The sequence below is a fragment of the Orcinus orca genome, chromosome 3, assembly GCF_937001465.1.
Source record: "Orcinus orca chromosome 3, mOrcOrc1.1, whole genome shotgun sequence".
Taxonomy (NCBI): domain Eukaryota; kingdom Metazoa; phylum Chordata; class Mammalia; order Artiodactyla; family Delphinidae; genus Orcinus; species Orcinus orca.
Genome location: NC_064561.1, coordinates 11,892,983 through 11,906,490, shown reverse-complemented (window position 1 = coordinate 11,906,490; position 13,508 = coordinate 11,892,983). Strand labels below are relative to the sequence as shown.

The window sequence follows — 13,508 nt, the reverse complement described above, 5'->3', positions numbered from 1 at the left end:
TTCCTCATTGTGCACATTATTCATGTAACAATTTGCAGTGCAGTATGTTAATATAGCTCTCTATGTGTGTATTTAGGCATACAGGGGTATATGAATATACAAATATATAATAGAGAAATAAAATTTATCATTGTATCAGATAAAACCGTGTGTGTCACATAAAATCTCCTGCAGGCTTCTATAGCCCACTCTCAATACGGCGCACATCTTCCGGCCAAGGTTAGGATCATAATTTTTTGTATGATTTCCTGACTGTGAGCCCCAGGAGACCAGGGACTGTGTCTGTCTCATTCACTGCTGCGCTCCTAGCACAGGCGCAGAGTAGACCCTCAATACTTACTAGAGAATGTGCGCCTCTAAGAGCTATAGAATGTCACAGCAATAGAAGTCAACAGTTCTCAGGAATGCGAGCCGTGCCCTGTGGCCTGGGAGGTGGCAGAAACCTCCTTGTAGAAGACTTAACTTGTTCTGGAACGATTCACTTGACCTGCACCCCTCAGATATGTCAACAGACACAAGAGGCTCCCGCCCTCAGGAAGATGTGACAAGCCTGGCTCGTTTTTTAAATTAAAAAAAAAAAATTTTTTTTTTCTTTTTAAAACCTGGATCTTTACCAGTAGAAGCTTAACTAGGTGTTGCCTTTGGCACTTTCACCCCCAACCCCGTACTGAACAACAATAAATGTTTATGCTGAGCCCCTTCTTCTTGCTGACAAATATTCCAGGTGAAGGGGTTCCATCCTCCAGACATCACAGCCATAGGGGAGACTGAAAATAAACAGGTAAACCAACAAAGCAAGTTGATGCTATGAAGCCAATAAAGAGGGCTGGGGACGGGGCACCAACTATTGGTCCTTGGGGAGGTCAGGGAGGTCTTTCTCAGGAAGGGATATTTGAGCCAAGGCCTGAAAGGAGTGAAGGAGTCGTCCGTGCATAAACCTGCCACAGGCAAATTCCCTGAGGCAGGACTGTGTCTGGCAATTGGGAGAAAGGAGGCTGGTGTGGCTGGAGCTGAGAGAGAGTGGAGAAGAGGAGGGAGATGAGATGGGAAGGTGGGGTGAGTCCTGCAGGGCAGTGGGGACCCAAAGAGCAAGGTGTGTGCGCGGGTGGATAGCAATCCAGGAGGACGGATTCTGAGTCCTTCGATTGCACTTTGGTCAAATTCAATTCCTCTCTGAGCCTGTTTCCCCACCTGGACAGCGCGGAGTGTTTTAACTTCTCTGTCCCTTTCTCCTGCTCCCTCCCACTTCAACTTCGCATGAGGGAGGCAGAGAATGTGTACTAGAAGAGCGTCTTCAAAGCACAAAGCGATGGCGAAGGGCCTGAGTGTTCCTCAGGCGAAGCGCGTCTACTCACCACTCGCGGACCGCGGGTTCTGGCGCGCCCTGGCGGCCAAGCAACTCCTGACTGACGCCGCCAGACCCACATGTGAAACCGAGGACTCCATTTTTCATCTGGGCAACGGCCATCTTTGTAGAGACAATGGTCCAGATTGTAGTTTCTGCTCTCCTCTCCTGACTAGCTAACATATGAAGTGAGCGCAAGGGATGAGGGTTTATAAAATATTCTCTTCTTGAAGACAAAAAGAAACGGCTAACGCCCTTGGCTTGGAGACCAAACCAGCATCTCCTCTACCAAGATGGCGACGGAGCCGAGACGTAATCAGCACGCGCCCCCTGGGGCCCAGCGCGCAAGCCCTGAGGTGACGTCACGGAGGTGCGACCGGGCCGGCGCCGGGGGAAGGAGGTAGGAGCGGCAGCGGCGCGGGCGGAGCCGGGGGGCGGGGTGCGGGTGGGCCCAGCGGGGCTGCTGGGCCTGGGACCACCTCCCCGGGAGGGCTGGAGATGGGGTGCTCGGAGACGGAGGCGCTTTTGACCAGCGTCTCCAGGGCTCCCGCAGGGGCTATGCCCATTTCCCGGAGCGGACGATTGAGACCCAGAGGGACAGCGTCGTGCTCGAGGCCACCTATCTCCGGTCCTGCTCCTGGGCAGCTTACAGGCCTGGGGGTGACAGAGCTGGGTACGGACGTCCCTGGCCTCTTGCAATGGGATCAGGGCTGGGGAGAGGGACGACGGGCTGGGGGAGCCTAGAAGGGGTAGCGGGAGGACTTCTCGGAGGAGGCAGCGTTGAGTTTCATCTTTTATTCTCTTTCTTACTTTCACATCCAATCAACCACGAAGGTCTTGATTCCCCCCTAAGTGTACCCACTGCTTAGCCAAAGCCACTCCTTAGACCCCCTGTTTGAGCTCCATGCTTCTGTCTCAATCCTCCAGTTCACCTCTTTACCAACCCCAGAGGGCTCTGACGCCCTGTGCACCTTCCCATACCCTGAAATACAAATCCCCTTCCCAGCCTGCCTCCCCCACAGCCCTGGGGGCTTGGATCTCCCCACTCCCTTAAGTCTTTCCTTTGATGTCTCCTCCAGGAAGCCCTTTGACACCCCCTCCCCATCCCTCCCCAGGCTGGGTCAGAAGCCCCCTCCCGACTTCCTCAGCGTCCATATGGCCCCATTACAGCTCTGATCTGGAGTTACCACTCTTATTATCTATCTCCCAACAAGCCTGGGAGTCCCATTCTGTCAGGAAGCCCATCAGCACTGCCTCTTTCCCCAGCATCCCACACATACTAGGTGTACAGTGCGTGTTTACTGAATGACAAAGTGTCTGTTGTGTGAGTGTTTATCAAACAGAGGAGAAAAGCTGTCTGTATTAGCTCTGGCTGCCATAACAAAATACCACTGACTGGGTGGCTTAAACAACAGATTTATTTGCTCACAATTGTGGAGGCTGGGAAGTCTAAGATCAGGGTGCCAGCCAGTTTGGTTCCAGATGCAGGCTTTCCTCCAGACTTGCAGATGCGCACCTTCTCACTGTGTCCTCACATGGTGGAGAGAGCAAGCTCTGGTGACTTTTTCTCTTCTTATAGGGACAGCAGCTCTACTAGATTAGGGCTCCACTCTTAAGACCTCATTTAACCTTTATCACCTCCTCACCGGCCCTGTCTCTCTCTCTCTTTTTTTTTAAAGGATAACGTACCATTTTTTTTAATTAGTTAATTTATATTTTGGCTGCATTGGGTCTTTGTTGCTGTGCGTGAGCTTTCTCTAGTTGTGGCGAGCGGGGGCTACTGTTCGTTGCGGTGTGCGGGCTTCTCATTGTGGTGGCCTCTTGTGGAGCACAGGCATTAGGCGCACAGGCTTCAGTAGTTGTGGTGCGCGGGCTCAGTAGTTGTGGCTCGCGGGCTCTAGAGCACAGGCTCAGTAGCTGTGGTGCACAGGCTTAGTTGCTCTGCAGCATCTAAGAGGGATCTTCCCGGACCAGGGATCGAACCCGTGTCCCCGCATTGGCAGGCGGATTCTTAACCACTGCGCCACCAGGGAAGTCCCAGCCCTGTCTCTAAATACAGTCATATTGAGGGTTAGGGCTTCGACATATAAATTTTGGAGGGACATAAATATTCAGTCCTGGCCTGAAGAGGGGGTCAGAAAAGCCCTGTCAGGCTTTGGGATGGAATTGGGGGTCTTAAGCAACACGAGGAGGAGGAGATGCTGGGGCTGAGTCTCTGTGAGTGGGCAGGTTTTCACAGGAAGAAGGGACAGAGGAGGGTGTGTCGGGTGAAGGCATAGCAAGAGCAAAGGCTCAGAGGCTGGAGAGGGAAGTGAGTGGGAAGAGAAGTGAGAAGCTGAGTTTGGACACAACACAGAGTGTGAAGTAAATACTGAGGGAACCCTGGAAATAGATGCTTGTTCATTCATTTGCGCAAAACATTTTTTGAGCCCCTACTCTGCAGGGCACTGACTGAAGCAGTCCCAGCCCTGCCCTCATAGAGCTCCCAGCCTGGTGGGGAAGATGGACATTTGTCAAATAATCCTGTAAATGAACATAGATAGCAACCTAAACAAGTACCTCAGAGAGAAGTTTATGGTCTGAGAGTCAGGGGGTGTGTCAGGGAAGGCTTCCTGGAGGTGGCAACACCTGAGCTGAGCCCTGAAGTTTAAATAGGAATTAACTGGGTAAAAAGAGGAGCAAAAGTGGTGGGCAGGGCAAGTGCAAAGGCCCTGAGGTGGGAACATGCATTGTAGGCTTGAAAAAAGGCAAGGAGGTTGGTGTGGCTGCTGCTGAGAGAGTGAGGGGGAGATGGAGGGAGAGGTGGCATGTGGGGAGTTTCCTCACCTGACACTTAGACTGTGACCCCCACCCACTTCTTAGTGCTCTTCTGGGGAATCCAGGTGAGGTTTTCTGTTGGGTACATTGTAGATGCTCAGTAATGAATGCTTGATTCAGGGGGCCCAGGAGCAGCTGGGAGAAGTACAGGATCAGGCTGGCGTATCCAGCCCTGCCATGGCAGCTCTTGCATCCTGTGCAGGGAGGGACTGGAATCAACCCTACTTCTCAGATGATGGGAGCCCCCTCCCCCATAAGCCACACAGCTAGGAGGTTGGTGGTGGGGGGTTGCCTGGTGGTCCTGAGTCAGGATGGCCCCCACATTCCTTCCCCATCATTCTCGATGCTGGGCCTACTTCTCCAAGGTTCAGCAAGGGACTGAGCTGGAGATTCTCAGTGGGGAGAGGACAACCAGGAGTGATGGACATCAGCCCATTTCCCAGATGAGGAAAACTGAGGCCTGGAGAGCTGAAGGCTTGCCCTGACCACACAGTGCTTGTGTCCTCAGTCAGCACTCTGGAGGTGGGGTGATCTTAATTTCTTGTCTTCCCTTCCTCACCTGAAAGGCAGGCTTTAGAGGTGAGACTCCAGGCTCAGCCCTGTGCAACTTAGCCAGATACCTTGACTTCCCCACCTTCGAAAGGGAATAAGGACAGTCCCTGTGTTTAAGGCTTTGAGAGCATTCAATGTAGTTGGGCCATATAAAATGCTTAGTAGGGGACTGGGTGTGGGGAGGGTGGCACCTCCCATTTGGTGTCATCATTTCCCCAGCACCCAGTATGGGACTCACACAGACCAGCTGGACAACAGCTTTACGATTGTTCTAAAATCTCCTGGCTGTGTGAGCCTGGGCTGGATCACTGGGAACAGTTCATGGCAGCTGCTTACCCAGGGCGAGGGGGATTCGGCCTCAGGGCTGTGGGGCCGGGACACTGAGGCCTCATAGCCGGCAGAGTGGGAGGGTCCACACACAGACTGGCCCGCAGGGATCTAGAGCAACATGACTTGTAAGAGCTGAAAAGTAGAAACAACCCACGTGTCCATCATGGACAGATGGATAAACAAAATGTGGCCCATCTGTACAATGGAATATTATTCAGACATAAAAAGGAATGAAGCACTGACAGATGTTCAAACATGGATGAACCTCGAAAACATGATGCTGAGTGAAAGAAGTCCAGAATAGGGAAATCAACAGAGACAGAAATTAGATGAGTGGTTGCTGGGGGAGGGAGGTGGGGGAGTGACTGCTCATGGGGACGGGTCTCCTCTGGGGGTGATGGAAATGTTCTGGAGCTAGATAGAGGGGACGGTTGCACAACATTGTAAATGTGCTAAATACCACTGAACTGTGCACTTTAAGATGGTTCATTTTGTATTATGTAAAATTCACCTCAGTAGATTTTTTTTTTTAAAGAGAGATTAATAAATCCAAAGCCCTTGTTTTATAGACAGAGCTACTGAGGCCCCAAGGGGGTCGTAGCTGCACAGGTGTGAGTCTGGGGCTGCCAAGGGTGGATGCCCCAGAGTCACTGGTCCCTGCCCTCCACTCACAGCGTTCTGAGGGATGCCCAAGAAGTTCCAGGGCGAGAACACTAAATCGGCAGCGGCCCGGGCACGGAGGGCTGAGGCCAAGGCAGCAGCTGATGCCAAGAAGCAGAAGGAGTTGGAGGATGCCTACTGGAAGGATGAGGACAAACACGTCATGAGGAAGGAGCAGCGCAAGGTGGGTGGGCCCTGGGCTCCCACGCCCCACCCATGGGCAAGGTGGGCGGTCAACACAGTAGAAGGCGGTGAGAGGCCCCTGGGTCTTTGGCCTGAAGGGTGAGGAGTCATTGGACATGGAGCAAGGGCAAGAAGGGAGACAGAAACAGAGGCAAAGTCTCGTGCAAAAGCCCTGGGGTGGCCAGGACTTGGCACGTTTAGGAAATGGCAAGCCCTCCACGAGCTTGTCTCTCTCCTTCGTGTGATACCAGGGCTGGTCTAGACTGGCACAACCTCACTCTGGAGCGATTCCGCACCCAGGGGACACTTGGCAACATCTGGAGACATTTTTGGTTGTCACAACTGGCAGCCGGAGGGTGCTACTGGCATCTGGTGGGCAGAGGCCCAGGATACTGCTCAACACCTGGCAGTGCACAGGATGGCCCCACAGCAGAGTGAGCCGGCCTGACGTCAGCAGTGCTGAGGCTGACACATGCTGATAGATCCTGTTTCAGACCTGCTGACCTGGGGCCTGGAGGCATTTCCAGGTGTTTATAAGAACACAAAAGAGGGCCAGGATGGTTGGCCGTCTCCTGCGGGGGCCCGCAGTGCCACACACACAGTGAGCGGGTGCTTAATTGGTGTCTGGAGTGGTTCAGGGCTGATGCTGACCCTCTTGGCCCAGTAGGTGGCACCAGAAACCATTCTTAGCCTCTTCTAGTCCCCTGGGCTGGTGATAGGCTCCAGCTGGGACTGTTAAAGGTTCTGGAATAGCAGTGGTGACACACCATCCCTGCATGCCCAGTTCAGGGGGCGCCTGGGCACTTTTGTCAGTTTTTCCCATTGTCTTTCTGTGCAGGGCTGGATCCTGCCTTGTTTTTAGTCGGAATTGAATATCACTGGTTCCCTCCCCTCAGCGCCCTCAGTGTTGCACTGGGTCCATGGAGGTCTTTAAATTTCCTTTTTGACTGTCAACATTTTGACAATATAGGAAAGTTGAAAACCCCAAAGGAAAACTAATGTCTGCCAAGGATCCATTATCTAGACAGAAAAGCCAGAGACCTTTCCACGGTCCGGGAGTGGCAGCAGCCCAGCCCAGGGCCCCAGGAGCCCTCTCCAGGCCTGCATCTTGGGCCTCGGTGTCATCCCCATCCTCTAAATGAGGAAACTGAGGCACAGACAAGACAGGAAGTCCAGGTCACAGGGCTGTGAGGAGGGGCTGGAGCCGGGCTGGAGCCAGGCTGGCGCTAGCTGAAGCCAGGGATCTGCCTTCTGGTTTGTGATGAGGTTTGACTAATAGCCTTGCAAGCGTCCATGCCCCAGGGGTGTGGCCCAGGGAGCATTTGCCTGTCCACTCCCCTGTGTAGCACACACCTGGAAGAACGCACAGGGCAGAGGTCAGACAGGCAATAGGGGCCAGACAGGCTCTCAAAGCTACTCGACCCTGTCACTGTAGCACAAAGCCGCCGTATGCAAATAGGCTAAAACTTTACCAAAACAGGTGGAGGGCCAGAGTTTGCCAACCCCTGCTCTCTAGAACATTCCCAGCCCCCATGCCCCTCCCAGGCAGTCCCCCCGCCTGAGTGTTTTCCTTTTTTTTTTTTCGGCCGTGCTGCAGGGATTGAACCTGGGCCACAGCAGTGAAAGCGCCAAATCCTAACCACTAGACCACCAGGGCCCCCCCCCCCACACACACCGAGTGTCTTACCTGGAGCCATTGATGGTTCTCCTTCCCCATGGGGTGGTTTTCTGGGTTTTGTTTATCCCTCTTCCTGCTGATGGGTGAGGGGGGCCCACAGTCTACACAGCACACCCGGTCCCTCTTTCTTTCCTTACGTGACAGCTGCTTTAAAAAGATACTGTTTTTATGAAAAAGAAACAAATCCACGTTTGTTCCAAAACACTAAAAGAAAACGAGCATCTCCCGCCCATGTGACACCAAAGGCTCTTCTCACCCAATGCCATACCCTAAAGGCCATGCCCTCCGTTAAATGGGGTCACACAGCCAGATTTCTGCCAGCCGCCAGCCGTCAGCCTTGGGCTGGGCCGTAATTCATCGCCCCGCCCAGAGGTTGGCATTTCGTTTCCATTTGTTCCATATTAAGCAACTCGGCAATGAGCACCTGACTCTCTGGGTTCCATCTCAGTTACTTATGAGGCTCATTCTTGATGGCTGCAGAATATTCTGCCGCAGCCTCATCCTTCACCCATCACCAGATGCTGCCAATTGCTAACTGGCCTTTATAAAAAACTGCGAGCGTCTTTTTCAAAAAAGTCTGCCGAACATCAAAGTATAACCGCTCATGTTCCCGCCTCAGTCCCATGTCCCTAGAGACTAATGGCCCCATTCTGCATGTCCTTCCTGAGATTGGAGCCTTCTGGAATTCATTCACTCATTCATCCAGCACACTACTTAAGCACCTACTGTGTGCTGGGCCAGGGCCTGCCTCCTGCCTCAGGGACTAACCAGATAACCGGAAGACTAGAAAACAGGGCTTTGTGGAACACAGGAAAGAGCCATGTGGTAGAGCAGAAGGACAGAGAGCCAGGAGCTCAGGATGAGCCAGAGTTAATCAGGAAAGGAAGCTGGCAGTGGTGCTCCAGCAGGGCAGAACAGCTAGTGCAAAGGCCCTGAGGCAAGGCCGTGCTGTGGACAGGGTGAATGTGGGCTGTACACGCACCATGCAGTGGTCGGGGAGCCTCAGGAGGACATTACCTCTGACCGATGGGGAAACTGAGACTCAGAGCACGATGGCCCTACCCCAGGTGTCTGACCACAGACATGGGATCCTCGCAGCTGTGCCCAAACAGCCTTGATCTTTAACCACCACCCTCCCTGTCCCCCCAACCCCCCCCGGCTTTTTTCCTATCAGGCAGGCAGGTTGGAGGTCAGAGGCCCAGTACGTGTCCTCAGGAACCTCTTTTTCTGGGGCAGTTAGCCCTGTCACGGGGGACACTGCAGCTGTAGGGACTGTCCCTGAGGCCTGGCGGACAGATGGCAGAGTTGCAGGCAGTGAGTGGGCAGGTGGGAGTGCCTGCAGTGCAGGGCCCTTTGGGAGTGCTGGGCGGGAGGCGGCAGAATATTCCAAGCCTACGGCCACACAGCCACACTGCACTACAAAGGAACCAGAACCTCGCTCTGTCCCTGTAGTAGTGGAGGGGCAGTGACCAAGGACAAGTCCTACAGGCCACATGTCCCCTTGACCAGCTGGCATCCAGGCCTCCCTGGGGAGCCAAGGTGGGATCAGTCCCAGCCCCTGTGACGCTCAGCTGGGAACACTTCGATGGTGCCTCCCAAGGTCTCCTGGCTATAAAGCCAGAAGCGCTGTCCCAGCTGGCAAATGGGTCCAGACCCCAGTGGCTCCTGTCACCTTTGGAATCCAGTACAAACCCCTCCCCATGCCCTTGAGGCTCCCCATGGTACCACCTCTGCCCTCCCCACGTCTTTGTCCTCCAAACTTCCCCTCCTCCCTCCAGCCACACCAGCCTCTGTGCTGTTCCTCTGTCATGCTAGGTGGTTCCTGCCTCAGGACCTTTGCACCCACCATTCCCACCACTAAGGACTCTCCTCTTCCCCAGCTCTTTTCCTGGCTGGCTCCTCCTCCAGCCCAGGTGTCACTTTTTCTTCAGGAGCCACCCACCCACTGCCTTGGCCAAGGTTCCCTGTTGTTCCCTAGTCATATAGGATGGGAGCCCCCAGGTAGGCTCATCGTGCTCCCATCCGTGTCCCCTACGCCCATCATGGGGTCTAGCACACAGCAAGGCCTCCATCCACACTGGTTGAGATGGAAACTGGACCCCATGCCAGTGGGACGGGGTCCACTCCTGACTCCCAATCCCCCAGGAGGAGAAGGAGAAGCGGCGCCTGGAGCAGCTGGAGCGCAAGAAGGAGGCACAGCGGCTGCTGGAGGAGGAGGACTCAAGGCTTAAGGGCATCAAGGCCCCGCGAGTGGCCACCTCCAGCAAGGTCACCCGCGCCCAGATTGAGGAGACGCTCCGCCGAGACTATCAGCACAAGGAAGCCCCGGACCCAGGTGAGGGCCTCGGCCCACTCTGGAGCTGCCCTTTTACCTGATAAACAGTAGGCAGTGGGCCTACCCCCTGGACTGAGTCCAGACCCCACTCCCCACCTCCAGAGAAGCTGCCTGGGCTCTGCAAGGTGAAGGGTGGGTGGGCGGTGTCTCGGCAGGCCTGGCTCTGAGCACGGACGCCATAGGCACACAGGTGTGTAATTACTCTGCACCTGACCCTGGCCTGTGCTCCCCGGGGTCCCCACAGCTGATGTGGTGCCCCGAGGTGAGGAGACAGCAGCCACGTATGAGGTGCCTCCTGAGTGGTGGGCTGCCGGGAAGTTAGTTTGGGGACTGGGCGGGCAAGACTGGCCCATCGCGAAGGTAGGACTGGGCGGGGAGCTCAAGTTGCGTTTCCATTCTCCCGCATCCTTCTCTGCCTGCCTGCCTCCCTCCCTTTCTCCCCTACTTCTTCCCCTATGGTGTCTCTCATCTCCATGGAACTCTGCGTCTCTGCTTATTTCTCTCTGTTTCTGGTATGTCTCTGTCCCCCGGTCGCTACCGCCCCCAGCCGAGAAAGCCAAGAGCCACTTGGAAGTGCCGTTGGAGGAGAATGTGAACCGCCGCTTGCTGGAGGAGGGCAGCGTGGAGGCGCGCACCATCGAGGATGCCATCGCAGTGCTCAGGTACGGGGCAGGGCCTAGGTCTTTGGGGTGGGGCTTGGGGCCCAGAGGGGAGCTTGAGACTCTGGGGGCGGGGCGGGCCACGCCCCAGCCCCCCTTGACGCCTGCGCCTTTACCAGCGTGGCGGAGGAGGCGGCAGACAGACACCCTGAGCGCAGAATGCGGGCGGCATTCACTGCCTTCGAGGAGGCGCAGCTGCCGCGGCTCAAGCAAGAAAACCCCAACATGCGGCTGTCACAGCTGAAGCAGATGCTCAAGAAGGAGTGGCTGCGTTCGCCGGACAACCCCATGAATCAGCGCGCCGTGCCCTTCAACACCCCCAAGTGAGCCTGGAACTGCGGGAGACGCCCCGTGGCGGCCAGGGTCACGACCCCACACGCCCTTCCGCTGGGTCAGCTCCGAGGGTTACAGAGATGTCTGGGGGCCACAGCGCGTGTCCTGGGGGCCAGGAGGCATCACTGGCCACACCTCCCGCCCGAGGGTCCCTGCTCCAGTGACACCCCTCGCCCTTCCCGCAAGCGCCAATGCCCTGGGGCTGAGTGCCCAATAAAGGCAGTCGGTGAGGCAGAGTGTGCACTTGAAGTCTACGTGACTGGGTGGGTGGTGGGAAAGAAGGGCTGGAATGAGGTGGAATGCACAGGCCACAGCCAGAGAAGACAGGGGCCCCCAACCGCGCTCCTGTCCTAGCAGGCTAGCTGAGAGCTGTGCTCGGCTCCCGGCTGCGCCAGTTATTCAGTGAGAGATCTGTACCATCATCCCCTGGAAGCCTTGCTAGGGGTAGCACAGAGAGGTTAAGGCACTGGCTCCAGGTCACACAGCACTTCAGAGGCAGAACCAGAGGAGAGCTGGAGGCGAGTTGTTGGCACCCTGAGATTCTGGTTCAGAGTCAGCAGCCAGGTCACATACTGTGCTTGGGGTCAGGAGATGCAGGCTGTTCTGCTGTTATTCCAACACGGGAGGCATTTGGAATAACAGGGCAGGCTTCCTGATGGAGGATTTCTTTAGAGCAGGCCTTAGTGGAAGATGAGTCAGTTTCCGTCGCAGAGGCAGGGCACTGGGCAGGCAAGGGCCTGGAGGCTGGAGTGGGCAGGTGGATCCGGGTAGAAAGGAGTATCCCATCGGAGGCCGAATATCTGGGAAGGGCTGGGTGAGAGCTCAACTTAGTTCTGGCTTCCTACAGCTTAGTTGGCCTCAGGGAGTCAGTAGGGAGGAAGGGTAGCTGGGAGATGGGCCCAAGTGTCTGGGGCGGGGTCCACGCATTTACCAGGTCACTGCTATGGGCTCCCATCCAAGTGACACCCTCCCTGCACTCACAAGCCTGCCCCTGCACCTCTGGCCCCTATCCCCCTCACTCTCCACCAGCCCCCCAGCTCTGTCCCCACTATCTCCTTGTTCCCAACTTCTCCAACACAGCAGACTTGTTCCCTCTCAGGCCTATGCCAAGAACTCTATTCTCCCAGGTGTCAAGTCTCGGATGCAGATCCTCACAGATGTCCCCAACTCTGTGGGATCACGGCTGAGCCTAAGGGAGCCAGGCTCTGCCCAGAAGTAGGGAGGTAAAAGTCTTCATGGAGGGAGGGCCTTGAAGGATGGGAGTTTTCCACACAGACAAGGGACAGAAAAGGCTGAAGGAACCACACATGCAAAGGCCTGGAGGTCACAACTCCTGTTCAAGGGCGGGCGGGGGGGTGTGCCATTAATAATTGGGTACAGCTGAAGTGCAGTATGGCAGGTACCTGAAACAATGGTAGCTGACATAAAAACTAACCAACATATATATATATATATATATATATATATTTTTTTTTTTTTTTTTTTGCGGTACGTGGGCCCCTCACTGTCGTGGCCTCTACCGCTGTGGAGCACAGGCTCCGGACACGCAGGCTTCGCGGCCATGGCTCACAGGCCCAGCCGCTCCGCGGCATGTGGGATCTTCCTACACCGGGGCACGAACCCACGTCCCCTGCATCAGCAGGCGGACTCTCAACCACTGCGCCACCAGGGAAGCCCGAACCAACATATATTGAGCGCTGGCTTAGTTTGGGGATTTCCCCAGGAACCAACTCTGAGACAAGGACTAGGGGGCATGTGAGGGATCTAGGATGGACCCCAGGAAGACCCCTTGGAGGTTGAGGGAAGTGAGACAGACAGAAGGAGCCCTACAGGGGGTGCCAACGAGCTGAATCCTCCCCAGAGAGGACTGTGAGAAGTATCCACTGTGAGATGCTGTGAGAAGCATCCACTGGATGCTGGGCCCTGGCCTAGCACATGGTAATGTCATTTAATGGAGCCCCGGGGACAGCCCTGTGTTATATTGATCTTATTTCTAGATGGGAAAACTAAGTCATCTGCCTGTGTCACATAGCCAGGAAGCACCCAGGCTGTTGGTGAGCCAGCGGTGTGGAGGTGGGGCCCGGAATTGGGGCTTGAGGTGTCAGCCGAATAACGGGTGGAGGAGCCCAGATGGCTCCCCACAAGTGGAGCCATTTGAGCTCCCCCTCTTACCTCTGGGGGCCTTAGGCCAGGGCCTTAATGGGTCTGAGCCTGTTTCTGCCTATATAAAACAGGACTGAAATAGTATCTAATCCTAGGCCATCTCGAGAATCAACGAGATGGTACCTAGGAAGGGCAGATGAAGAAGAGCTTGGCAAAGGAACCTCCTGCATGGCCACGTTGGGGTATTTGTGGCCGGCGATTAGGGAAGATCGGGGACCAATGGTGATTAACTGGAGGGAAGAAGCCAGCGGAGCGTGCACGGCCTTGGACACCACGCTGAAGAATGGGGCGATGAATGGGACTTCGCCCCAGGGCGACGGGGAGCCATGGCAGGTGTGTGAGCAGAGAGTAGGAAGAGCACCGGAGCTGCGCGTGGCAAGCTCTGCTGGGGACTTGTAGGGGGACGGCTGGTAGGCCAGAGAATGAAGGTAAAACTTAGGACAGCTGCTGAGA

The 13,508-nt window shown here is 55.4% G+C and overlaps 1 protein-coding gene across 4 annotated transcripts; it reads left to right on the top strand.

Annotated features, from left to right (window-relative positions):
• Window positions 1-1,664: 1,664 nt before the first annotated feature.
• On the top strand, window positions 1,665-11,128 carry CCDC124 (coiled-coil domain containing 124). 4 transcript variants are annotated; one of them, XM_004277559.3, is made up of 5 exons: window positions 1,665-1,745; window positions 5,719-5,888; window positions 9,711-9,900; window positions 10,448-10,562; window positions 10,679-11,128. In XM_004277559.3, exons 2-5 carry the CDS (start codon window positions 5,730-5,732, stop codon window positions 10,884-10,886), a joined length of 672 nt encoding a protein of 223 aa, XP_004277607.1. In that variant the 5' UTR covers window positions 1,665-1,745; window positions 5,719-5,729; the 3' UTR covers window positions 10,887-11,128. The 4 variants fall into 4 exon arrangements, with proteins under 4 accessions (XP_004277607.1, XP_033257356.1, XP_033257354.1 ...); XM_033401465.2 differs by lacking the exon at window positions 1,665-1,745 and adding an exon at window positions 1,834-2,018; XM_033401463.2 differs by lacking the exon at window positions 1,665-1,745 and adding an exon at window positions 4,504-4,684.
• The last annotated feature ends 2,380 nt before the right edge of the window (window positions 11,129-13,508 follow it).

What these genes read in the sequence shown, in the direction of transcription:
- CCDC124 (XM_004277559.3), top strand. Translation starts at nt 5,730, where the DNA reads ATGCCCAAGAAGTTCCAGGGCGAGAACACTAAATCGGCAGCGGCCCGG. An exon ending in CAAGGAAGCCCCGGACCCAG is followed by an intron (nt 9,901 to 10,447) that starts GTGAGGGCCTCG and finishes TACCGCCCCCAG; the next exon opens with CCGAGAAAGCCAAGAGCCAC. An exon ending in GATGCCATCGCAGTGCTCAG is followed by an intron (nt 10,563 to 10,678) that starts GTACGGGGCAGG and finishes CGCCTTTACCAG; the next exon opens with CGTGGCGGAGGAGGCGGCAG.